At 37.8% G+C, this 27888-nt stretch overlaps 1 protein-coding gene across 2 annotated transcripts; it reads left to right on the top strand.

Moving 5' to 3' along the window:
- Positions 1 to 26110, top strand: AMD1 (adenosylmethionine decarboxylase 1). Of its 2 annotated transcripts, XM_063311233.1 has the most exons (10): positions 1 to 380; positions 462 to 605; positions 8198 to 8284; positions 15208 to 15334; positions 18801 to 18903; positions 20755 to 20797; positions 20892 to 21036; positions 22266 to 22358; positions 22460 to 22615; positions 23913 to 26110. In XM_063311233.1, exons 2-10 carry the CDS (start codon positions 472 to 474, stop codon positions 24045 to 24047), a joined length of 1023 nt encoding a protein of 340 aa, XP_063167303.1. In that variant the 5' UTR covers positions 1 to 380; positions 462 to 471; the 3' UTR covers positions 24048 to 26110. The 2 variants fall into 2 exon arrangements, with proteins under 2 accessions (XP_063167303.1, XP_063167295.1); XM_063311225.1 differs by having other exon boundaries at positions 1 to 605.
- Positions 26111 to 27888: the final 1778 nt, after the last annotated feature.

Genomic DNA, 27888 nt, shown 5'->3' with positions numbered 1-27888 from the left:
CTTACTTCGCTTCCACAGTATGGCCGGCGACATTAGCTAGCGCTCGCTCAATGCTTTTCTCTGTAACGGGAACACACGGAATACAAGGAACCGAACCGCATCGCCTGCACGCTTGCCTACTTCGCACTTCTTGCCTTCCATTTCCCTCCTTCCCCTACCCCGAAGGACCCTAATAACCCTCCACCCTTTCTGCAACCGCTCGCTGATATATATATATGAGCGCGCGCACACACACATACATATATGTATTTTTCTCTTATAACTTAATATAAGATTACTGCCCCATCCAAGGTAAAACCTGCTTGGGACGGGCTGAGACACCGAGAAGGCGCCGCGGCCCTGCCTAGAAGCAACAGTCATACCAGCTGTAGCTGGTGTAGGTGAGGAGGGCGGCGGCGGCGGCGGCAATTTGGTCGGGGGGTGTCTGTCGTTTAATTTCTGTGGTTGTTGGTTTTGCGGAGTTGTCTCACCATGATGGAGGAGAACGGTGCACACTTCTTCGAAGGGACTGAGAAGCTACTGGAGGTGTGGTTCGCCTGGCAACAGCCCTCGCCGCAGGAGCCGCACCAGAGCAAGGGGTCCAGCGACCTCCGTACCATTCCCAGGTGGGTTGGGAGGCGGCAGGGGAGCCGGTGGGAACGGGGGCGGGAGGGCGGAACATGGAGGCTCTAGCCGGGCGAGTGCGGGAACATGCCCGGCGGCGCGCATGCCCTGGCGAGCGGCCGTCACGCCGAACCGCTGGGCGGGAAGCGAGCGAAGCTAATGGCCGGGGAAGGGGGGCGGGCATGGCGGCTGCTCCATTCAGGACGGCGTTACGTTGCGCGAAGCGAGGGAGGGACGGGGCCCGCCTGCTCCGGAGGGAGGGACTTTCACCGGGGCGGCCTTGCTGGGGGCGAGCCAGCCAGCCGGCCCCCTCAGTAACCGCCACTAACGTTCCCCTGGCGCGTGCAGGCCTCGGCGTGCGGCGGCTGCTGGCAGGCCCTTTAAGTTCCCAGTAGGCCGGAGCTCTGAGGGAAAGTTAAGCAGAAGGGCAATTCACGGTGGGAAGGGCGGAGGTGTGACCTTGCTAGGGCGGGACGTGACCTTTCGTGCCTGTCTTTTTAAATTAAAGCAGGCCTCGGCGATTGCCGGTCGTCACCTTTTTTTTTTTTTTTACCAGTGCATGGTGGCTTTCCCGAGTGGCTTACTAGCTTCATCTTTAGCTGCGCGCCTGTTAGTAACGGGGTGTGAACATAAGTCTGTCCCCTTTGGAGAAAGGGGTACTTGAGCCTGCGGGGAAGGTTGGGAGCCACTGCGATTCTCGCCATGTTAGTGGTCGGAACCGAATTGGTAGATGGCTAGTGAATTGCTTGTCCGTATAAGAACTCAACGATCAAAGAGCACGTTCCCCACCAAGTTGGCCAACACAAGTGGTGGGCAGGGCATGCATGGACGTGTCTGCACCAGCATCATCTTTAAGGGTGGATTCTGGTGCTTGGCTTGTAGACTCACAAAGGTAGTAGACTACCCGTGTCTTTTCTGTTCAAACTGGCTCCAGCTTAGTTTTCTGATGCCCGATGGCAGCCTTTTGTCGAAGTATGAGTAAGCATAGGGGCTTCCTCTATACTGTCTTCCAAGTACAGTAAAAATTTTGCAGGCTGTTGGGGAAGTTGGCAAGGATGTTTTTGTAGACATTTAGGGTTTTGGTTTTGCCCCTTGTAGGGTAGTTCCCAAGAGAAGAGCATGAATATAGGCAGTGGCTGGGGGTGGGAAGTTTATATATTTGCTCTTCTGGAATGTAGGCAATACAATGGGATAGAGAGAGGCCCCTCCTATCTTTAAAAAAAATGGTTGCAATTGAGTTAAAGAGGCTTCAGGCTGAAACTCCAGATGAAAAAGCCTCTCCTTCTCCATTAAAGAGATCAAGCCAATGAGACTGCAGTGTTACTTTAAGGGTTGGGTCTGGGACTGTCATCTAGTGGGCATTTCAGGAATGTGGAGGAGGCGCCAACTCCACCAACCTTAGTGGGGGAAGGGCTGCATTCTCTACAGCCTTAAATATAGACTTACTTGCATTTTCCTTGCACTGCATGTATGCAAAGTATACAAAGTAGTTTGAATCAGTTTCAATAGAATTTAGATACTTGAAAATTGCAGTGCCTAGCCTATATGCATGTTTGGATAAGTTACATTAAGCAGAAAGAATAAAAGTGAAATTGGAACAGTGTACCTTTTCTATTTAGTTTTTATTCTCCTGTAATAATGTACTGCTACTGTGCTAAAAACACCAAAGAAATAATGGGTAGTTTGGATATTGCATAGGAAAAAACTGTCTTGTAGAAATTGATGTCTGTTCTGAACTCTGTGTAACTTTATGCATTTGTAATTCTTGTTAGCAAAGAGTAGTGAGCACAGGAGCTACCTGCCGATAAAGGTGGATGCTCCTGCAGTAATTACTGCACTTTAACTTCTAATCTTTTCTGAAAGCAGAACAAATCAAGTTAGAAGGCCATATCAAATCTCATTGGGTAAGAGTTTCATAATGAATGGATTTGCCTACTGTGTGAAAATATAAACAGTAATATATGGGTTTGTATATTTTTGGTTTACTTCAAACTACATTATGGCTATACATACCAAATATGTAGTAGCATTATTTGGCTTTATGTGACAGTTTTACACTGTTTACAGTAATCTATTACTGATTTAATAATTTTGTAATATATCTAGTACAAATCAATTTTTAACTAAATCAGTTGTTTCACCTGAAATGACAAACTGGCTTGTGATCTGTGCTAATGCTAATGCTAAATCTACAAATAGCAAAATATATGGAACTGAGTAGTTATAGGTACCTAGACTGGATATGTAATTATGTTTATATTCTCCACAATATTCATATTATGGTGAACATGCTTTCCCTATGTCCAAGTTTGGCCTTGAAATTGTTTTTTATGTGGTAAGCTAGGCTGAGAAAGTTATTGACTGAATGTCACCTATGATCTTGATTGTACAATACAGAATGGCAAACACCAATGTGTCCATTCAATTGTTCTGGTAGCATTTAACTCGTATAAGGCATTTGGAATACATCCATTTCTTTGTTTTTCTGTAGATGGCATCTGTGTGTTTCCCTATAAGCAATCATTCATGAAGTACGTAAGCACCTAGTGTTATTCTGATGGTTTCAATACAAACCTCAAATGCTATTACAGAAATTACTTAAATTTATGATGGGCCACAGACCCAGATTATATAAAGGAATTACAATATATAGCAGCCTTCTCAACCTTTTGACCCTGGAGGATCCCTTGAAATATTTTTCAGGTCTTGGGGAGCCCCAGCACATTCAGGCTCAGATATAGGCCAGAAGTTACAAAATTATTATATTTGTCTCATATGTAGGCCTGTATATGTGCATTAACAGTATTCTTAAACTAAAAATGAAATGTAACTCTTTAATGTGAAGTTGCCTGAATTTGAAATAGTTTTTTAAATAAATCATGATCTCCAAGGGAACCCCTAGTGCCTCTCATGGAACCCTGGTTGAGAAACCCTGGTATATAATATAAAATACAGTATAGCATATATAGTAGAAGGCCTGTACTCATGCTTAGTCTACTGTCAACAATACATGAATCCTATAGGCTACAGTTGTAAATTTTGTGACAGCAAGTTTTCCTGGAATCTATATCTGCCAAAAGAAGCTGTACATAGTCTGTCTGTCCAACCTGGAAATGGGTTAAAAAGAGTTGTTAGTAGCTCATTACAAATGTCTTGGTAAAAATTACAGTAAAACAGAACATGATCCTGTGATTCACTACTCCCATCTTTATAAGGACAAAGCTTTCCAGCAGATGGGATTTTGCAGTATTTACTCTCCAACACTGCTGACAGTATGATGTTAAACTGCAGTAGTGTGGAGGCCCCTCTGAAATACATTATTTGTAAGTTGATCCAAATATAATGCTAGCTTGAATAAATTTTACTGTGACCCAGTTGAGCTCTGAGTGACATCTTACTATATTTTGTTTGCAAATCTATATTTACAATCCCAATAGAAGAGAATATATGTAACTCAGGGTTGAACTGTGGAGTCCTTGGTGCTCTCTGAGCTTGGTTGTTTGCTTGCAGACATTTCATTACCCAACTAGGTAACACCATCAATGCCATCACAGCACTAATGATGTTACCTAGTTGGGTAATGAAACGTCTGCAAGCAAACAACCAAACTCAGAGAGCACCATTCCATATTGAGAATCGTTTGTTTGAGAACTTCCATTGCCTGATCTTATCCCTGGGTATACACGCCTCTCTTGAATTACTAAGGAAATTTTATTCTGTATAAATCACACAAAACATGGCTAATCTTCATAAGTGGATTTAGTGCATACAATACTTGGTTCCAAACTTGTGTGTATTTATAAAACAAAAGAAACCATAACGTCCAATAAGTCAAGATAAAAATAACAGTAAGGTTAAAAAAAAAAAAAAACCTCTTAACTAGAACACCTTCTGGCTTTAGCTCCCTTCCTGGAAGTGGGGAAGTAAGGACAGTTTTTCCTTGGATAACCTAACCAGATGAGTTCAGGTTGGAGAAAAATCTTACAGGTACCCAAATGCCAAGCCATAAAGGGATTTATAGGTCAAAACCAGCATTTTAAATCATACTCAGAAATCAATTGGTAGCCATCCCAAGGTTCATAGCACAGATGTAGTATGTTGAAATGTGTCCTGAAATATTTCTGATGTCTGTATGACAAGAACTATGTCAAAGAAAATGCTGTGTGTACTCCAGTCCTGAATTACTCAGTCCTTATTTTGAGCCAGGGTTCAACCATGGAGTTGTTTCCACGAAGCATTGCTGTTTCCATAATTGCTGAATAACAAGCACCCCTTTCATCTGATATTAGAAACAGATGTATTTCAAACTTCCAGAGATACACAATAGATCTAGGCAATCTTGGTCAGACATAATATATGCGTTTTTCTCTATATTCTAGGGTTAGGGAACTTACAGCCCTCCAGGGTGGCCAGTGATGAACACTGCTGGGCTTTGTAGTTTGGCAGCAGTGAAATGACTATGATTTCATGTTCCTGGGCAGCTTGATACCAGTCCAGTACCTTGCCACATAATTCATTGTCCCCTTATTTTATTTAAGAGCCTGGTAAGGATTGTGAATTGCCTAGTCTGAGAAATTAGGTCTTATCCCTCTCTTTATTGTTTCCTGGGGAAACTTAAGAAAGCGCATGATATCTTGCTGTTATGCAAGACTCAACAGTGAAGCAGGGATGTGCTTCAGAGGCCAGTTTTGAAATCACAGACTGCTATATACACCCCTATCCTCTAAGATTTTAATGACTGCAGACTGAAGCTGTTAAGTCAGCCAAAATTGCGTAGACCTTTAAACATTACTGTTCCTCCTGCCAAGGAAATGTAGATAGGGATGTTAGCTGCCATTTCCTATGGGTTGATCATTATGTAAAGGAGGAGCATAAGGGTGTGCAAAATCCAAATAACCAAAATATTCTGCGATTCAGTTCAGCCAGACCATGATCCATCTGGAACAGTCAGTTGAACTTAGAGCCACAGTGTGCTTGTTTCATGCATTAAACAAAATATATTTTCTGGTATGTGCACAACTCTAGAAGAGTAGGGTAAGCTTGCTTAATACAGGAAGGAAATATACAGGCCTGTGCAGTAATACCTTTGTGATCTTTAGTACAATAGAGCTCGCTCTCTTTCCTGTGTACAATCACGGGGAAGCACCGAGGTACTCTACTTTTTACTCCTGCAAAACAGGATAGTCAAAGGATTAGGCCTTAGGCCTGAAAGCCGGCTGGGTGATCTTGGGCCAGTCACACACTCTCAGCCCAACTCACCTCACAGGGTTGCTGTTGTGGGGAAAATAGGAGGAGGAAGCAGTATTAGGTATGTTCGCCGCCTTGAGTTATTTATAAAAATAATAAAGGCGGGATAAAAATTAAATAAATAAAATAAAAATAAATTAGTGTTCTTTCTGACAACATAGTTTGTCCTCCGTTCCGCCTTAAGAGCATGACAAAGGTATTTGGCTTGCTGTGAAGTGTGACAGGCTTGTCTTGTCTGCATAGAATGGTAACGGGGTTTGAATGTAATCAAGAGAACTGTATAGTTCTTTTCATCTAATTCTGAGGAACTATGAATTATTCCAGATAATCTGGGATGTTGAGTAATACCCCTTTTTAAATTATACTTTCTTTCCTTTTAGAAAGTTTAGACCAGCTTTATCTCAGAATCAGAATGCTTTAAACCTGTTTAGCATGGACTGGCTTTTTTCTTTTTTATATATATGATTTTATCAAAGTTTTTTTTAAATAAAAAACTAATACAAACTAATATAATGTAAGAGAAAGATATCAGAGAGAAAGCTAAAACTGCAAGAAAGGGAGAAAAAGTAAAGGAAAAATAGAAAAGAAAAAAGATACAAAGAAGTAGCTTCTGATTTTCTTTACAGCAGTTATAAGTACAATTAGAAGTTTACCTCTTACTCTGTGATTACAACATACCCCTGTTCTTTCTATAGTTTACTCTGTCTAGTCATCAAAACCATAAATCATAAGTTCATTTTTTGTGTGTGTTTTATGCAAAAAGTCTATAAGGGGTTTCCAGTTAGTAATAAATGTGGATATTGTCTTTTCTCTGATCAAAGAAGTCAATTTATTTATCAAATTTGTCACCACCCATCTCCTCCCACTGGAGGGACTCTGGGCGGTTTACAACAAAATAATAAAAAAATAATATATAATAAAATTCCAATATAAATGCACTTTAAAACAACTTCACATAGCTACTAAATGTAAGTAAAGTCCAGATGCCTGTGATCTCATTCAGTCCTTGCATAGGAGGGGCACTCCAAGGCACTAGCCAACCCCAAGTATGACTGTTCTCCTTGCCCCAAGCCCAGTGGCAGAGCCAGGTCTTCAAATTCCTCCGGAAGGCTAGGAGCAATGGGGCTAACCTCACCTCCGGGGGCAGGATGTTCTAGAGGGTGGGCACCACTGCAGAGAAGGCCTGCCTCAACCCCACCAGACAGAATTCTCTTACCAATGGGATCTGCAGCGTGCCCCCTCTGCATGATCAGTTTAGCCATCTTGGCAGGTTCTATCACTTTCACCAACTATTCCTCCATTGTGGATAATGCCGAATCTTTCCATCTTTGTGCATACAATAATCTTGCTGCAGTTATGTACAAAAACAGTTCCATGACTTTTTTGCAATGTTTGTCCATCAGTCCCAAAATAAAAACTGGACTGGCTTTTTTCAAGTGTTAAAATAAGTGGGAATGTGCTTTCTATGAAAGTAATTGGCAAAGTTAATAAGCTAATTTTGGAGTTTTGTTTTTTGAATAGCTCTGTTCCTGCAACTGTATATTGTTTGAATAATATGGTCTAACTAGTACAATGTCACAATATACTTGATCAAATTATCCAAAGTTAATTAGTGTCTATATGTTAGAATTAGTAAAAGTGAATATAGTTCTAAATTTTGGCTAGTGACGTATTTTTCTCAATCCTTTGAGGTCCTGAACGATGGTGGTGACATCCAGTCCTATAACATAATTTCGATTTGCTACCAGTGCCTAAATCTTTGACACTTGAAAGCTGCGTATGTCCTATACTTGCATTAGGCAAGGTCAAAAATAGGCATGAAACTTGGTTTATTGGAAATCTTCTCACAGTATTTCAGCATGCCAGTTTCAAAATAAAATGGTTTCTAAGAAGCTGGTAATATAAACTAGGAAGAATCCATAAAATTCAAGTAAGTTCACAAATTCAAATAGTAATTTCTGATTCCACATTGTCCAGTATAATTTTTTTTCTTCAACATAGGCTTCTCAAGTAATAATGAGGTTGATAATTATATTACTATTGGATTAAGCTAAATCTCTAGATACTGTACGATAGTTTGCACATTCTGTTAAGTCTCCTTTTTTTGGTATTGGAATGTAGATTGACCTCTTGTGATTCAGTACATAATGCCCTCTATTTATTTTTGTTTATTTATGTAATAAATGTATATGGCCACCCATCTCATATACATGACTCTGGGTGGCTAATAATTAAAACAAAATAAAAATACAACCAATAATTAAAAGCATAAATAACATGACTCAGCATACAATATTACTACTATGATGTTCACTTAGTATTGGCTTTATTGTATTTCTTTTGACAGGTTTGAGTGGGACAAACTTCTGGAGAATGTGCATTGTTTGATCATTAGTGTGACAAAAACTGACAAGCAGGAAGCTTATGTACTCAGGTAACTAAATAAAATTCTTGCACACAGCATGGTATTCTTTTTAATGTATTAAAGTTCTACAGAAAAAAACTTAATTTATTTGCTACAAAAGTATAAAGTGTGCAGTGTAAAATGTGGTCCCACTGTATTTTCCTAATAAATTGTTGACTTAATTGTTACCTGATGTAGAGAGGGGAATTAGAAATCTTATTTGAAGCAGGTTCAGATAAGTATTAGCTTGGTAGTAAGTTTTTACTAGATGGTGATATTTGATTAAATCAAAGGTTCAATAACACAATAAATAGCAAAATTAAATCAAACTTTAATTTTAGTTAAAAATTACCAAAATGACAGATAAGATTGTTAATTTTCTTTTACATTTAGTTTGGGATGGGAATGAAAGCACTGAGCAAGCATCTTCAAAATCTATTCCAGGAGAATTTTTGAAGGAATACATGTAAAAATGGGATAAGAGAAAGTACCCTAATGCAATCAGTGATAATTGGATTTTCTCCCATTAAATTTTGTATCTATAGAGCATTAAAACTATTCCTTGGATATTAACCTTGATCATTCACCCACAATAGATGGCGGTGTTTTCCTGGAGAATTAGGAAAAACTTAAATACTTGCAATTTTTTTTTAATCCATTCAATCGTGTCGAGTTCTCAGAGACTGCCTGGACAAGCCCCTGCAGTTTTCTTGGCAAGGTTTTTCAGAAGTGGTTTTCCATTGCTTCTTTCCTAGAGCTGAGAGAAAGTGACTGGCCCAATATCACCCATCTGGCTTTGTGCCCAAGGCTGGACTAGAACTCATGGTCTCCTGGTTTCTAGCCTGGTGCCTTACCCACTACACCATACTGGCTCTGTGCAATAATTCCTTTCATGCTAAATCAAAACTGGATTTACTGTTTTAGTTTAACTAAGTTTTAACTAATTTTAATCTTACAAAGTAACTATTTGGCATTTATACTGACATAAACAATAATCCTATACGTATTTACTCAAATAACCAATTTTTAGTAGTCCTCATTTTCATATTAGTGCACTTAGTATATTGTTTGAAGAACAAGTGTAAAGAACAGCCATCAGGAGGGGTCAAATTACAATAAGAGCAGATGCTTGCTTTTAGGTCTTCCAAGCTAGATCAAAATTTACTAAAAAAAAACACTTAACAATTCATAAGCAATGAAAACCCTATATAGTCATTATTTGAAGATGGCAGTCCCTTCAATATTGAAATTCAAGTTTTATTTGACAGCTGTCTGTAGTACACAAAATTATTTTCATACTGGATCATCACATTGTTATGCTACATGTTTTAAATTAGTAAAAGCTGGTCTTTAAAATGCTTATGTTTTCCAAAGTAGTATTTTCAGTTTTCGTGGAGAGCTTATTCCCTTGTCAGATTTAGATTTATGGCCATTGGCCAGTACAAATGCCTGAAAGGGTAGAAGGCCATTTAAAACAGATCGGTAAAGTACCTTGATGGATCCAGATGGTTTCTTGGATAAGTTTTAGTGTCTTCCCATCTCACCTGCAATACTGTTGAAGTTCCACTCATATCAATGGAGACAGTGAAGAATACTTCTCTTCCTGTATTGTATCTGCATGGGAAAATCAGCACTGCAGTTCCTTTACTCGACATGGCAGGGAGCAGAAGGGTAGTTCACTTAAAAATTTGTGGCATTCTTGATGGGTCATTTCAGTCTAATACCAATATTGGGGCAGGTCATTGAGATGTAATGTCAGCATTGCTTGTCATGCTATTGTGAATGCTTTTTAGCCTGTGAATCTCAGGATATGAAGAGAATGAGATGAGGAATACCAGCTGCTCAACACTAGGCATTCCTAACTGGTTAGGATTTATTTTTATTTATTCAAATTTATATCACCGCCCATCTCCCCCAAAAAGGGCAACTCTGGGCGGTTCACAATAAAATCAGTTAAAACCATAAAAATATAAATTATAATATCAATAACCAGTATAAATAATAAAATAGATAAAAAATCCAAGGAGCGAAGATCTCATTCTTTGGGGAGAGCTCTATGATACCAGCCAACCCCAGGAGGAACTATTGCCCCTCCCACCCCAAACAAGGCAGCAGAACCAGGTCCTCAAGTTCTTCTGGAAGGCTGGGAGCTGGAAGGCTGCCTCACCTCTGGGGGCAGAATGTTCCAGAAGGCGGGTGCCACTACAGAGAAGGCCCGCCTCCTGGACCCCACCAAGTGGAATTCCCTTACCAGCAGGGTCCATAGCATGCCCTGTCTGCATGACCGGGTGGGACGGGTCGATGTTATGGGGATGAGACAGTCCCTCAGGTAACCTGGCCCCATGCCATGTAGGGCTTTAAAGGTCATAACCAACACCTTGAATTAGATCCGGGAGCAAACGCACCCAGCACAGCTCATGCAGCAGTGGTGTCACATGTGCTGATCTTGGGGCACCCATAACTGCCCGCACAGCCGCATTCTGGACCAGCTGAAGCTTTGGATACTGTTCGAGAGTAGCCCCATGTAGGCACATTGCAGTAGTCTATATGGGAGATAACCAGGGCATGAGTGACTGTTTGGAGGGCATCTTGATCCAGGAAAGGGCGTAACTGGTGCACAACATGAAGTTGCACAAAGGCCCTTCTGGCCACAAGTGCCACCTGCTCTTCGAGCAGGAATCGTGAGTCCAGAAGGACCCCCAGGCACTGGGTCTGTCTGGGGCAGTGCAACCCCATCCAGAACTAAAGATGATAACATCCCAGATACAGAAGAGCCATCAACCCACAGCCACTCCAGGGTTCAGCTGAAGCCTGTTGTTCCCCATCCAGACCCCCACAGCCTCCAGGCACTGAGAAAGGGCAGCCACTGCATCACTTACCTCACCCGGGATGGAGATACACCGTATAACAGTATCATCAGCATATTGATGATACTTCATCCTGTGGTGACGGATAATCTCACCCAGTGGTTACATGTAAATGTTAAATAGGAGAGGAGAGAGAACGGAACCCTGCGGAATCCCACACGGGTGGAGGGTCGGATCTCTCATCTCCTCTATCACCACCAATTGGGACCGGCCCTAGAGGAAGGAGGTGAACCAGCGTAAAACTACACCGCCCACCCCAACTCCCTGAGCCAACCCAAAAGGATACCATGGTCGATGGTATTGAAAGCCGCTGAGAGGTCAAGAAGAGCCAGGATGGATGCATTGCCTCCATCCCACTCCTGCCAGAGATCATCCAGAAGTGCGACCAATGCAGTCTATGTCCCATATCCCGGCCTGTGATTGATCCCATTGTGTTGATAAATGCTTCCATGTTGGTAGGAAGTGTTCCCCTGCCTCAAGCAGGTAGTTATAAGAGCACTATTGAAGAGATCTTCTCTTGGTATGGTAAACTATACACTTTTAAGCAGACTGAATTTTTCTGTTTATGGAAAAGTGGCTGAAAAGAAGTAGTACTGCAGTTTCTGACACATCTGGGTAATACTGATTATACCCATATTTAAACAGTTTTTGGCAAGAATATACTGAGTTTATGATGGTTGCTTTGAAGGATAACCTATGCTGAAAATGGGTATAGGTTATTGGACTGGGGGAGAATTGCCTGGGTACTTTCCCTGGATTTCTGTGCAACTTCCAGTAGAATTTAACACTGTATCTACCTCAATTTTCTGATAGTATTTTGTCTCTGGGGCCTCCAGGCCTTTTTGTCAGAAAATGTCTAAAAATGGGAACCGCTAACTAATACACAGTATTCCACAGGTTTTCATTTTGTCCACCATGCTGTTTCATCAACATCTACATGAAAGTTGGGCAGGGGGAGGGGGAATCATATAGAGATTTAGAGTAGGCTGTTGTCTTTATCATCCATTTCTAAGGAACAGTACCATTAAAGCCTGACTGAATTCAGTAGTGATCTAGATGAGGAACAATACAATGAGGTTAAATATAAACAGAATTGAGTTATTGATCTCAGCCCTTGAGGACTGAGGTTTAACCTGTTCTGGGGAAATTTGGTGACAGTGAAAGATCTGCACTGGTTGCCAGATGATAACCAATACAATTTAAAAGATTTACACTGAGTTTTAAAATTCTATACAGCTTAGGACTGGACTATTTCAGAAACTGCTTTTTTTGTTACAAACTTGTCTGACCAATAAGAACTACAGGATGCGCCCTTCTCAAAGTATTCTGCTGTCGGAGGCTTACTTATTTGGCAGACAAAGGACTTTCTTTGCATTGCTCCCTGACTATAGTAAAACCTCATTTTTACAGACTCAAACAGTATGTTTCAGATACAGCAGACAAAATGTAATTTGGATTTCACTCCCATTTAATGGAGAAAATCTGTTCTTTCCTAAACGGTAGACACAATTGACACAATTTATGTCGTTGTAGTTATCTGACTTTATTACATCATTTGCATCAATTTGCTTCATCTGTGTAATTATACAATTAAAAATTATAATAGATTGTATAATATATGAATTATGGTACTAAAAGTTATATAATTTTGTATTTAATAGACATTTGGAGTTCATGCACAAAACTTTCCCCTCGGTCCATAAAATTGAGATTTTTCTGTGTGGAATGCAGTTGATAGTTGATTTTAGTTATTAGTAACATTTACATTTTAATCCTTTTGTATAGTGCTTTTTAAATATTCTTAGCCTCCATCAGTGTTCTTATTTTTTGGAAATGGCAATGGAAATGAATTTTCAGTAGCAAATTATAATAGGAGAAAATGTTCCTCTCCATGTTATATGAAGTAGCCGCATCATGTAAATAAAATCGCTTCATGTAGACTCATAAAACAGGTTAGAGTAGAGAAAAAAATTCCTTCCTTAATTGTTGGTTGTATATAGTGGTATACGTCCTTTTCACAATTATTGGGTGGGGGGATCCTAAAAACACCACATTTATACCTTGTAGACAAATACTTAATGATATTTTTTTTCAAATTGCATCAGTGTCTGCACAGACAATTAAACAAGACTTCTATTTCAACATATAATCTCTATGTCAAGGCTTTATTAAAATATTAATATATCAAATATTTTATTGTTTTTAAAATATTAAAATCAATATTAAATGTTAATTTTAAAATTAATATTAAATGTTAAGGTATGATATTACATATTAAATATTTTGAAAGAATATTGACATCACTGCAAGTGCAAGATACCCATGCCACCTTGAGGTATTTATAAAAATGATAAAGGCAGGATAAAAATAAAAATGTCTCAATTTGATTTCTTTGAATTTGATTTCTTTGAATTAAATATTCTCTGAATATTTAAAATACTCATGCAGTTTGAAGTTTGTTAGTGATACCTATTCATGTGTCTTGTAGCATGTGATAAAAACAATCATTATGTATTCTAGCAATGAAGTAAATTTGGTTTTTCCATAAACAATTGCATGAAAAAGAAGTGAAAGATGTCAGAACTGGGTAACATGCAGCAAGAGGAATTTATTGTTAAATATTACTATTTAACTATCCACAGCACCTTGATCAATTATTAATTGATACTAGGTTCACATGCTAATGGTTAAGTGAATTAAGAATGTGATAGAATTACAGAACCAAAGGTTGAAATCAGTATATTATTTGTTGTAATACTAGATACAGTGTAAATAACTGAAAACAGAGTAGTGCAACATGTATTTCTTACAGCTCCTCCAGAAGACATTAGCTGTATATCACAACTAGTACATTTTTACTACAGAATAAGCCAAGTTGCTAGTATAATGGCGAGCAAGTAATTGGCTTTTCAAGAATCTGTTGAAATATTTTAAAGCAACATTTTTTGTGTAATTGTGTGAGATACTCTTAAGACAAAGAATTCTAACTTAATAAAGGAGGGTTTAAGACCTGTAGGAAATGCCATCTTAGAGAAATAATTTCAAATTGGAGAACAGCTTTGGAGTGCTAGCCCTCCCATATGTCACAATCTTTTTTTCTCTTTGTTTATGCCTCTTTTTTTAAACTTGATACTGGTTATCATGATGTAGTGCTTTATCCATGATAACTGTGTTTATAGAGGTATCTTTCATAATCAGCTGTATCTAAGAAAGAATATCCTTTTATTTATTGTGTTACAACCTGTTCTTGCTTTGAAGAGCTCAAGGTGGATTACATGGGTCATCCCTAATTTTATCTCAGTAACAGTCTTATCAGATAGGTTCAGTTGAATTAATTAATAGCCCAAGTTATCCAAAGAGTTCCGTGGCTGAATGAGGATTCAAACTTGGGTTTAATGTTCTAACCATTATTCTGAATTGTCTCTAATATTTACTCCAGTACCTGTATTTTGAAGCCTCTTTTAAAGTGTTAGGACACATTTCCCTACCTCAGTATCATATAAAACACTCACCTCTCTAATCAAAGTTGCCCACTTGGGGCGGAGGGTTCGAGGGGGGCAAATGACAACAACAGTGTTGCTGTAGCATAATGCAGATTTGCCGTTTTTGTGTGTTATGCATAAATGTGTAACGGGCAGAGCTTATATCAGAACAGCACTGTGCTGCTTTTATTATTTTGATGAAAGCATCAAAGCCTGCAGGAACTTCTTTCTCTAGAAAAAAGCAAAGGAATGTTTTACGTTGCACCACTTACGCAAACAGTAGTTGTGCAAGAAATCTACTTGATTTAAAACAGTGTTGGTATAGTGTAATGCAAGTTTGCCCTTTTGTGTGTGTGTGTGTTATGCATGAATGAATAATGGGGGCAGAGCTTGTATCAGATGAGATGAGATCTCTCACACCTACAGAGTTCTCAAAGGAACAGAAGTCTGTGTTGACTAAGCCAACATTTTGGTGTCTCTAATTCCTAAGTGCTTAAAGCAGAGTAAGAAAGGACAATTTTAAGAAACTGTTATCAAATAGACTCTGAATTTCCAAAATCCATACATATATGAAATATATTAATTATATCATTGTATTTTTCAGTGAGAGTAGCATGTTTGTCTCCAAGAGACGTTTCATTTTGAAGACATGTGGTACCACCCTCTTACTGCAGGCACTGGTTCCCCTATTAGAGCTTGCTAGAGAGTACTGTGGGTTTGACTCAATTCAGGTAAGAAAACAAATTCCTGAGAAGTCTTCAATGTTATTAACTATCAATTATATATTAGATGGTATATTGACTTATTTTGTGGTATATATTTACAAAATATATCAGTATTAAATGCTGAGCAGTGCTTCTAGAAATTCATTATTGAACAATATGTAAGAAGCATTTTTCGGATTAATTCCCCTCAGCTAATATTTCTGGGATTATTATATCTCATTCATAGTCTTCCTTGCACCACACATTACCTGCTATCCACTCTTGCAGTGCTCTGCCACTCATGAATGGGTGTCTTGAGGTTGCTGGAAATGTAGCCTTTGTCAGTGGTCAAGAGTTTATGCAGGAACACACTTAAACACTTTTCAGTGAGGTATCAATGCTTCCAGGATCTTGGATTGGCAAGTGTCTCACACTAATTGACACAAAGCCCACAAAGATTCCTGCTTTTAGGATGACATACAGTACAAAATCACTGGTCGGTGATGCTAATAATTTTATTGGTGATAAATGACTGATTTGCCCAATATCTTCTTGAAAGCTTTTAAATTTATTTTACCCCCTCTCTGACTTATAAACTGTGTGCTTCCACAGTATGGCTTTAGACTAAAAAGTCTGTCAAAGGTTGCCTGAGATAGCTCCTCTTCATGAAAATGGAGTAGAGGGATTTAGATTTTTTGACTGGCTGGAGGTGGGGTAAGAAGGAGGAGAATATAACATCCTCTTGAAGGTAGCTGAATCAGGTAATTAACTGCTGCAACCTGTAGACATAATAAGATGCCAACTTACGACTAATTAGATAATCCATATTTATTTTTATTTCAACTTTTCGTAGTAAAGATGAAATAAGGATACTAATTAAATAGGCTGGCTTTAAATGATGGTAGGAGACACTCAGCTGATACCATTGGAGGCTTCAATATGAGGCTTGCAAAACTGTCAGGAGGAGAAAGAAGGATCTAAGAGCACACTCCCTTAAGGTAATTGGCATGTACAGTATTTTACTAAAGTTTTTTTTTGTAGTAAATTTTATTAAGTTTCAAGAGAAGAATAAAAACTACAAAAAACTACAAAGAAAAAAAACTAAAAAGGTGCAGAAAGACAAGAGAAAAAATTTTCAAATGTACAAAAAGATGTGGCTTCTGACTTTTAACAACAAGCATATACAAAAATTTCCATAATCAATCCCTTACTCTATATTAAACCAAAACACCACATTATTTCTATAAATCATTCCAACACATAATAAAAATCACTAAGTAGAGTTACTCCTCCCCCTTATATTAAAATAAAGAAAAAATTCATATAAACCTCCTAAACTTCTTTCTCCCCTCCAAAAGATATATATTTAATTATTCCCTTCCTACCACTATTCTATACATTTCTATCTACTATAAGAATCAAATTTAAAAGCACATAAATTGTCTGCTATTATACTTAATAATACAACAATTTTGATAATCCCAATCTTAATAAACCCAAAGAACGAAGACAATTCAAAACAGTAATTCCATATCTTTAAAAGTGAATAACATCAATCAAATCCTTAAAGGAAATCAGATAAATGTACTTCAACCCTTGTCCCACTTCAGAATAAACCAGAGCAGTTACATATCCCCACAGTGTGCACAGAGCTTTGATCTTGAAAGAATCAAACAGCCCAACTGCCCCCCTCAAAGATTCCAGGTTCTCTTCATGGCATTCCACCAGGAGATCGGTTTTACTTGTGGCTTGCAGATCAGTGTCTCCCTTGGATTTCTCTCACTCCGTTATCCAACCTTCATCCAGCATCTCGATAAAACACCAATGTCACTCTTAAAAAAACCTTTCTATCATTCCTAAATTCCTCAGTTTCATCCACCTCATCCCCAATCTGATGGCACATTTTAGATCTCGTATTTTCCACAATATCCTGGGTATCTTGCATAGAAGCTTGATAGAAGTCAGAAGAAATCTGTTTAAAAATCTTGGTGGAAGTCAGAAAGAATCTGCTTGAAATCCTCCCTTTCTCACGCAGTAGATTATAAGCACCCCCAGGAGCTTAACCAGCGAAAGTCGAAGATACAGAAGAGTTCCGAAGTGTGTTTACACAAAGTGAGAGTGAGATAGCAGGCAGTTCTCAAGGGAAAGTGAGAACAGAAAGCTGAAGGTTCAAGTCAGCTGATCCAACATGTAGGAAAATGCTAGTATCTTCAAATTTAATACAAAAATAACAGGAAGACAATTGCATACTCTCAATCCTCCTTTGTATTTGGAAGGAAAACGAAATCCAAAACTTAAAAAAAAAAATTAAAAAGTATTCCCAAAAATAACGATAAGCACCAAGAGAACCAGCTTCTCCTTGCTGTAGAAAGCCTCTCTTGGGGTACATATACTTAAAAAAAAAATACAAATTGGTGATTTAGAAATAGGGTGGCTGGTCTTAGTGTCCCTTTAAGCCAAAGCATGGCTTGGAAAGTGAAGTCCCCGCTTCCCAGCTGGCTCTTACCAGTTGAATGCCATACACTGTTTGCAATCTTTTGGCTGCAAGCAGCCATCCGGAGGACAGATGTGATGATTCCAGGTATTCTTCTTTATCCAGAGAATATTTCTGGGCTTCAGGAAAACCTGCCTGAACCCGAAAAAAGTTATGTTGTCAGCTCCGCCCGCAGTAACATTCAGTGTGCCATCCCCACTGGAAGCCTGTATTTTACCAAACTTCTTGATTCTTCTTTTTCCATGCTCCTCTTGAAACTGCAAGCATATTGACCATACAATAAATGCTTTAAGAACATTGTTCATATCCAAGTGTGCTATTACATACTTCCTGACTCAAAAAAAAATTGACTGAAAAAATGCTTATAATGTATATTCGTTCAGTGTGTTCTTAAATATCAGTTCTGTTCTACATTATACAAATATGCCATGAACAAATCAGTTTGCAAGCTTCATAATAGCAAAATAGATTACCTTGTTTGAAGCAAGAAATTTTAAAAGCTATTGGGTTTGCAGAATTGTTTACCATACCAAGTATGTATAACTATCCCAACCATCTACCTTTTCTGTTTTTAAGCAAAGATAAACCACACTGTGATGTGCTTAAGCAGAGCGTGTGTTTCTGCCTCTTCAGCTTCTTCATTTACTATAATGGGAATCCTGGGGATAGGAGAGATAGTATGTCGGACTTCAGGAAATCTTAAATCATAATGTTGTGTGAAAGATGAAAATAGTATATAGTTAGAAAAATTTTGTCCAGTTGAGAATAAACTGTATTCTAAAGATGCCACTTTTTAAAGTTTATACTCTATACTGGTATCTTTTATGTAGCAAATTTGATTGTACAGGAATTTCTAAGGGATTACTGCTTTCATGTGTTCAAGTATAGATGCATGACTACATATGTATACTATGCTAAAACCTTGTAGATAATTCCTTTTTACACTAAAGGAGAAATTGAGAACACATTTATTTTATCTGAACTCTTGGTTCCCCTCAGAGCTTCTTCTATTCACGTAAGAATTTCATGAAGCCTTCCCACCAAGAGTACCCACATAGGAATTTCCAGGAAGAAGTAGAGTTCCTTAATGAAATATTTCCAAGTAAGTAAATTTATTCATGTATCTTCAATATGGTAAGATGTAAATAAAACTTAAGCACAGAAGACTGTTGAAATTAGCCATTGTAATGTTAGGTTTCAGTCTAAATTGAAAGATAATAAATAAAAATAATAAAGTAGAACATTGTTCTGTCAAGTACAGCATTTTAATTTAACTTTTCCAAAACAATTATCCAAATTTTTTTTACTTGGGCAACAACAACACAATGTTATTGCTATAACTTATGATAGTAAGAATGAAAGTGCCATTTGTAACTGAAGCATAATCATTTAATACACAGTCATACCTTGCTTTTGGCATGATATATATGTAATAGGTTTATATGCTAATGTTTGTGGGGCATTCATTTTGTTGAAGTAGATTCTTCTACTTGATAGAATAGAAAATGACTGCACAGGTGAGAAGTAGAGGTGTGCAATATTTCAGTCTGAAGTGGAAAAGATGCTTTGGATCCAGCATGAGCCCACTTGCTGTACCTGTTTGTTCCTTAAAAAAGCTGGGTTCACATCAAAACCCCTTATTTGAGTTAAAGAGACAGTGACATTGCCTTGTTAACTCAAAGACCTATTTTCCTGGGATATGTGTGGAAGAGTGAACTCATCACCCAGACTGAGTAGGCATTTCTTTTTCCTCCTGGATCCAGCGTTTTGGTGCTGCCTGGGAAGGCGGGTTAAAACAGCCCCAGCCTCTCCTTAATTGGAGGGTTTGTCTCATAAAAGGGAACCGAAAGCAAGCGTGGGTATGTCAAAGGAGTCAAGCCAGGGAGATGGCAGAGATATAGGAAAGATAAACCTCCAACCCAACGATAAGCACCTCAGTAGCAGTCTCCTGACAGCAAAAGAAAAAGCAATTCTCGGAGCTACAAGACCAGCTGAGAGGCAGAGCTGAGAGATACAAGGAAAAGAGCCTGACCAGAGTCTGCAAGCCCACTGTATACAGCAGCCCAGGTGTAGAGCTCCACAAACAGAGTGCTGGGAGGGAGGGAAAGGCCCATTCGCAAGTCTATAGAGGAGTGAAAAGGGTTTTCATATGCAGGTGGACTGAGATTGGCTAGAAGAGCTGAAGATCTGGGGGGAAAGGAAAGATTTGAAGAGCTAATAAATAGTTAAGATAGCAAAACATAGTGTTACAAACCATAGAGATAGGACCATGGACACAGAAATTTATAGATTAAATAAGATAGGAATAGTTGTAAATGTATAGTAATAGGAAGATAGAATAAGATAGGTAGGAAAAAAACAAGCATAGAATTGGCATTAACTCTAGAAGTAAAGAATAAGAGTTTAATTTTGAACAATAAACAGTTTTCGTGGGAAAAACAAATGCAGTCTTTGTGTTCTGTACCCTATTAAGAAAAACCCTAACATGTGGCTTCTGTATGAGCTCAAAAAAAGGTATAGCTTCTTTAACGAGCCGCTGAGAGGCAGGGTAGGTGCACCCACACCAGACCCAAAGCACCTTTCCTGCTTTGGAAGAGAATGCTATACATCTGTAACAAGAAACTATGTGCTACTTCTCAAATACAGTAGATTGCTTTGATACCAATAAGTAAGGTATGGCTATATTTCCTTCTCCATAACATACTGCAGTAGTAAATAGCTAGGATAAAATTCTTGATAAGGAAGGCATAGTGGTGAATATCTAAAACCAGAAAATAATGCATTAAAAGCATTTATTGGTACAAAAAGCTGTACCATGTGTTCTGTATGAGTTATAGGATGGGATATAGACCTATATGTTCATAGAGTCAGATTCACTCTATGAAATAAAAAATAAGGAAAAGATGGTAGTTCTTTTTGTAAGACTTCTTTTCACCTTATTTATCTTGCATAGATGGAGCAGCATACTGCATGGGCCGTATGAATTCTGACTGCTGGTAAGTTTGCTTCTATCAGTGTAACATTTGGGGCAGTATAACTCTGATATACCAGGTTAGGATATTTTTTTCTGAAACGCATTTTTTAAAACAGGTATTTGTACACTCTGGATTTCCCAGAGAGTCGAGTAATCAGTCAGCCAGATCAAACATTGGAAATTCTGATGAGCGAGCTTGATCCAGCAGTTATGGACCAGTTCTACATGAAAGATGGTGTTACTGCAAATGATGTCACTCGTGTAAGTCTTGAAATATGATAATTAAGATAGATTAGATTAAGTCAGTGAATTATGAATAGAACTTTTTGTCCTGAATAGCCATTCATTTTCAGGTGTTTCTAGCAAGCTTGACTTCCAATGAATTATGTGTAAAGTAATAATTTATCTGAGTAAATCTGAAGTAATAAAATCTTTGGAAAGCTGATACCATCTGCCTATCAGCTCCATAAAGATAGATTTGCATAGTCCAAATTTGAGTGCACCCCAGATGATGGGTTTACTTAACTTGCTAAATTATTTGCTTAAGTTAATCATTCTAGACCAGTTTCTAGTCTGGTACCTTAACCACTATGCCAGACTGCTCTCTAAGCCATAGTTTTACCTAAAAACAAATAAATCAACTGAGTTAAAGCAGTGGATGAGCCTAGTCTTCTAATTAAATATTGCTCTTATTTCAGTTCCACATTATCAAAACTGGTATTTTTTTAAGCATTAGTTTCCAGTTCAGATGGATTTTATCTTTTCTGGTAAAGAAAGTACAGAAGTACTAAATTCCCTAACATAGCTGTGGGGCAATTAAGCCTTCATGTCAGATGAACCTTTAGCTACTGTTGTTTAGCTTTGACAAGAGCTGTATCTGTTACTGTAGAAGAGACTTTGGTTGGCTTTTTATCGCCTAGTTAACAACTGAACAGTCACTTTTTGTAGGCTTCCTTCTCCCTCACTCCACTGCCATATACGTTTCATGTAAACATGATTTATGCAATTCAAAATTAATAAAATGCATACAAGGGAAAACAGTGTTCAGTGCTTAACTGACAATGTTAGCTGAAATGGGTTTAATAATCACATACTTCTAGTAGCTAAATACCTAAAATATTTATTTCTTTATTAAATTTGTATACCACCTAACTCCCAGCAACTCTAGGCATTTCACAAAGTAAAAAAACAACAATAAAGTAAAAAAATAAAACCCGATAACAATTTTTAAAAAGAGCAAAAACGATGGCAAAACGGGCAATAACAGAAAACATGCGCACACTACATACTCAGAAGGCCAAAAGCCTGGGCAAAGAGCCAGGGCCCTGTAAAACACCAGTAGGGTAGGAGCTACCTGGATCTCGGTGGGGATCTCGTTACCTCTCTGAGAGAGGAAAAGTACCATGATCTGAATGAAAAGTAACTCTGTCAGGCATAATACGAATCTCCTGAAATAGTATTCATCAATATGAATCTCATTTATTTTATAGGTGAGTGGAATTCGTGACCTGATACCAGGTTCTGTCATTGATGCTACAATGTTCAATCCTTGTGGGTATTCAATGAATGGGATGAAAACAGATGTGAGTATCATATTTTTTGCTATTTTCCATTGAGTATTTGTGTAAATGCTGTTACTACATTGAAATGACTAATATTGGTCATTTATTTTTCTCCCCTCCAGGGAACTTATTGGACTATTCACATCACTCCAGAACCAGAGTTTTCATACGTTAGTTTTGAAACAAACATAAGTCAGACATCCTATGATGACCTAATTAGGAAGGTCATAGACATTTTTAAGCCAGGAAAATTTGTGACAACTCTCTTTGTTAATCAGGTAAATATCTCTTACTTTGGGAATACGGGACAGGTCCTATAGATGTGTGTTTTAAAAAGTTACATAATTCTCATTGTATTTAGAACCATCAGGGTATAGTTTTGGAGTACAAATCATATGCAGTCCCCATCCTTTCCAGAAGTAAACAAATAATTGAGCCTGTAATTGTTAAGAAGGGGAATCATCCCTCCTTCCATTGACTAAAGCCTTTATCAGTAAAGGAAAGTAGTTGAATCTCACTGTAACTGACTTACTTGCCATAAGATTTTATGGCTATAGCCACCTCATTTAATGCAATCCTTGTAGGTTTATACTATGGTAAGTGTAATGCAACCTCTGAGGCGTATGCATTCTCAAGCAGTGCGCATACCCTTAAAATATATGGTTTATGGAAATAGTGGTGTTCTATGGCATCGTAACTAAAGTTGCTTGCACCATGACCAGTTTCACAGAAATCAACAATAGCTGCCAAATCACTGCGTTCTAAGGTAGTAGTAATTGCTCATTTTAAAATTACTTAATATAGTTTTCTGACTTTGAATCAATCTTGTAAAACCATAAGTTGCTGATCTGCAGAAGTGCCTGCTTGTTTATGCAACAGATTTGTGAAAGGGTTTATCTCAGTTTTACATATCCAGAAGATTGCTGCTATAGTCAAGTGCATGTATCCTTATATTCTACTTGTTTATTCATCTGATTGGTCTGTCTCAGGAAAATAAAACCTTGTACATGTTTTCCAGCTGATACATTCTGTGGTTTTTGGAAGCCAGGGGACATGCTCAATTCTAATTGAGTTGTTCTTTAGTATGGTTAATCCCTTGGATACATTATTTTGTACTGCTGTTCCTGGGTTCTATAATTCCTGAGTCTAATTGTTAAATCCATGTTAATTTCATTTTAAATTATTTGTGCTTTTTATCTTGCACCCCCAGTTCACCCTTGTGGAAATTACTTATATCCTTTCATATTGGACTTATTTGCTGCTCTAACTCTAGATTTTTCTTCTACATAATTTTACCAATCCCAAATTATTGCAAAACATTTGTCATATTTATTCCTACACTTTCACTCTCTTGTTCTCTTTCAAATAACTATACCTACCAACTATAGTTGTTGTCACCCAGCTCACAGACTGAGTTCTTGTACATGACACTTCATGCCATAATGTTTATGGTGCCAGAGCACACTTTGATATATAGTTGAATATAGTTACTTCTGCAAGTTGTAATATTCCAAAGCTTATTTTAAGTGCATGATTAGTTTTCTCCAAGATTTTAGTACCTTTCCTTTCTTCTAGAGCTCAAAATGTCGCACCGTGTTTTCTTCAGCACAGAAGATTGAAGGTTTTAAGCGTCTAGATCGCCAGATCGCCCAGTTTAATGACTACAACTTCGTTTTTACCAGTTTTGCCAAGAATAAGCAGCAAAGTTGATTAAGAGGAATGAAAAAGAAAAAGCGCAAAAATATACCCAATAGAGGTGGTGGTGGTTGCTTTCTAGTAAATGATACCAGGGGCCATATTTTTCATATCCACCTCGTAGTTGCAGAAAGCCCTAGATGTAATCATAGTATAATTTTCAATTGTATGCATTATTATAACAGAGTTTTAGATATATTGCATGAACACTCTCTTCTGTGTTTAGATATTCTATTTCACTTTTGCTGTGAAACTGAAGCGCATGTAGAAACATTTTACTGTATGAGACCCTACAACATTTATAAAAACAACTCAAATAGGATTACATGCAGCATAGTTTTTCTCCAAGTATCACCAAAAATTCCCCACAGACAAGGATTTCGTCCTCATTAGAATCTCCCTTAGACTTAACTAAAAGAGTTAGTTGCCTAATTTTTTTTCATTTATATGCTGTAACTTAAATTTTAAATCAATTCATGAATGTGTGGCTTCTAATTGACACATTTTTTGCAACAACTCAGAAAAAAGCTCACCGTTTAAGATGCTGAAACTGGTAGAACAAAACTGGTTACACTTAGCGGGATATTTTCACTTTAAAAATATTTAATGATTTTTATCACATTGGATCTGCATACAGTTCTACAAAGAATTGAAGTGGCAATATGCTGTGGTTAGCACACTAACTTTTCACCTATGGGTGAAAATGTGTTTGTCAACAAGTTACTTTGGTCTTTTAATTTTTGGCAAAACCTATTCTTGCTCCATGTATTTGGTTCAAAGGCAACCCATAGCAATTGGCAGAAGTTGTTAGAGATCTGTTTAAGCGTATAAACAAAATTGTGACAGTTATGGACACAACTGGCTCCAGACTTTTCATAGTTTTCATACACAGTTTTGGCATCTAGGAAACTAATCTGTTAGGAGCTTGGCGCGCTTTAATGGTAACTTAGAGAAATCTGGTAAATAACGGTAGAATGTGATTCCAAACTGTTGCACGAAATAGCTGCCGTTTCTTACTGTGAAATATGCTGGCTCAAATGTTAACTTTATATTAATTCAAACACGGGCCCTTCCACACTGTGATGTCCTGTGATGACAATGCATGTGATGTTTAAGCTAAACTTAGCAATATTGTGACTTCATCTGTGTTCCTTCCTAATCAATATGCAGTTCTTTTTTACACGGTGTAGAAGGCATTGGGTGATTTCGCCGCAGTAAGCAAATATGGGGAGCCTAGATACAGTCATGTAAAACACTTATATGTAGTACATTAGTAACAAAATAGACACAGGTATTGCTTCATGGATATTAAATGCAAGTTTCTGAGACAGCATGTTCAGTCATTTGAAATGCTATGGGATTTCAGCTGTTGAGACCAGCAAGTCTGTTACAGATGTGACATTCTAGGCCTTGGCTATGTTTTCAATTATCTGAATACAAATATTTTCCTTTTATATTTGTAAAGGAAACATTTTTTAGTGTTTCTATGTTACTAAACCTGCTTGGTTGGAAATCAAGCAATTTGGAACATGTTTTTTTTCCTACCAAAATCAATAAATGTTGTTTCTGTGTAGCACCTAATGGTTCATGGTGCTTTTGATTTTTAAGGGCCAATTTTTCAAATGCTTTTTGTAACGAGCTCTCCAAGTGAATGGCACTCTTTGACTTGAGGTCTGTTAGACTGCATATTCCTTTAAGTAATACCGAAAATGCAGAACTAAACATGAGCCTTGGATAAAAAGAAAACAGTTCAGTGGATCTTCATGAATAGTAGGCTGAACAAAAGGGGAGGGGGATATGTTTGGTGTTTAAAACTTATCTCTGGTGTTAGACATGGATCATTAAAATGTACAAAGATATATCTGTACCAGAAATCATAAATGCTTCAATAAAAGTTTGCTTTCTAAGCTGTTGCAAATAGTAAAAATGCTACTACCCTGACTTACATATTTCTAGTCTGCATTCATAGCAACCAAGCCTTGATATGAATCAACAAATGTTGCCTGTATCAGCTCAATAATCCTTGTGTGCTACTGAATGTCAACATGATCCAAGATTAAACCTACTGGAAATGCTAATCTTGTTAATCAAACTAGAATTCTGTTTCTATTCAATGAAAAAGCATAATGATTAAGAATGAAAGTTGTTATTAAAAATTGGTTTTTAATTTAATACAATATAAGTATCTCAAATTGTAATACTGTATAATCAGTTTTAGAACATTGTAAAGCTTCATGGGATTCTTACCACCATCTATAATTTTAAAAACTGGGTTTCCCTTCAGAGATAAAAATTTCTGAAACCTTCAAAGCTGAATTTACAGACATATGTTAGAGTGGGTTAGGAGGAAAGTCTTGTTTTGTGTGTTCTACTGTTTACCTTTTGTTTGCTATAACATATTTACTTGGACTAGTCTACACTCGACTGGGTAGCTCTTTGCGCTTTCACATGTGACTTTCCTTGCACAGTTTTATTTTACAAGTCTTACAGACCAATCAGAACTGAGTGGCATATAATTTCCCATCTGTTAAGTCAAAACAAAATAATATATGCAAGCCATATAATTTAATCAAAATCACCTATATAAGACCCAAAAATAAAACAATCAGCAAAGCACAATTAACTTTTAATGCGAGGCAAAAATGAATCTGACCACAGAGCCTGCTTGCTTACACAATTTTATTAGACTTCCTAAATGCCAAAAAGCAAGGGGTGACTTTCATCTTTCTAAAATTCAATCACTATACTTGATCTTAGCCAAAAGTCCAAGAAACATAAGTCAAATGTTTGGAAACTGGCAACCCATTGTTACTGTTACTACACAAATAATAGCCGCTATCTCACTTATAAATGTATCTGGCAGCACTTAACCCTTAAGTATTGGGGGCTACCATTTTGAGGAATACAGTTCCTGCCTTTCCACTATAGAGTATTAGAGGCTTCATTCTGTCAGTGGCCCCTTCATACCCAGTCCCTAGCCAGTTGGTGTCCGGGAGGACGACTCTGGCCACTAGGTTTTGGCAGCAAGCTTAGGCAGTACAAGGCTACTAGCCAAGAAATGCCTGTGTTTCTGGGCTTGTGCAACACCGCCTGAGGCAGTGGACGATGCTTTGACTAATGATACTAAGATACTTAGAATGATCGGTTTTAACCTTAAATTGATTGTGTTGCTGAGTTTACACTACACGTTGGGACTAGAAATGTCTTGGTTGTGTCAATACGCCCTTATGTGGGTTTAGTTTAGTGCAAGATCCACTCTCAGAACTCTGCCCACAAAGGCTTGTTGCAACTCCTTCCAGAACCTGTCTTGGGAGTATGAGGTGCTCCTTAAATAAAGTCTCTTCTATGTTCCCTTACACCAAGAATTGTTAGGGAGTGCCTTATAACAATCATTTGTATTGACATGCAGTATAAACATTTATGTAAAAGCCATCTTCCACAAAACATTTTATCTACAAGATCAACTGCTTACAGAAAGTATTATAGAACTTTAAAAGTCATGTGTTTTCAAACACTTTAAATCAACCTAATTAACCATCTAAACTGAATGTACAAAAGTTAGGAATGATGTTTAATAGAGTTGTTCAGTGCTTTGGATTCAAAGGGAAAAAATACTTTGGTGTGCGTATAGGATGAAGCTGCTTTAAAGAGTTACCAACAGGTGCTTTGGAGTGCTCCTGTGCACTCCCAAACACTTTTGGAATTTAAAACTGGATAGCCCAAAGATTTAGCCACTGCTTGGGATAAAATATTAAGTTTTCTTTTGCGTATTAAGCCATGATTTGCTGAAAAACTACAACTGGCTAGGTTCAACCACAGTATAAAGCAACCAAATCGTACCATATAGCATGATGTG

The sequence above is a fragment of the Candoia aspera genome, chromosome 1 (genome assembly GCF_035149785.1).
Source record: "Candoia aspera isolate rCanAsp1 chromosome 1, rCanAsp1.hap2, whole genome shotgun sequence".
Taxonomy (NCBI): domain Eukaryota; kingdom Metazoa; phylum Chordata; class Lepidosauria; order Squamata; family Boidae; genus Candoia; species Candoia aspera.
Note: the sequence above shows the minus strand (reverse complement) of the source record. Positions and strands in the feature narration are given on the sequence as shown.

Bases quoted from the DNA above. Each gene is read 5' to 3' on its own strand.
- AMD1 (XM_063311233.1), top strand. From the start codon at position 472: ATGATGGAGGAGAACGGTGCACACTTCTTCGAAGGGACTGAGAAGCTA. The intron at 15,335-18,800 runs GTAAGAAAACAA...GGTTCCCCTCAG, and splicing joins GTGGGTTTGACTCAATTCAG to AGCTTCTTCTATTCACGTAA. The intron at 20,798-20,891 runs GTAAGTTTGCTT...TTTTTAAAACAG, and splicing joins CGTATGAATTCTGACTGCTG to GTATTTGTACACTCTGGATT.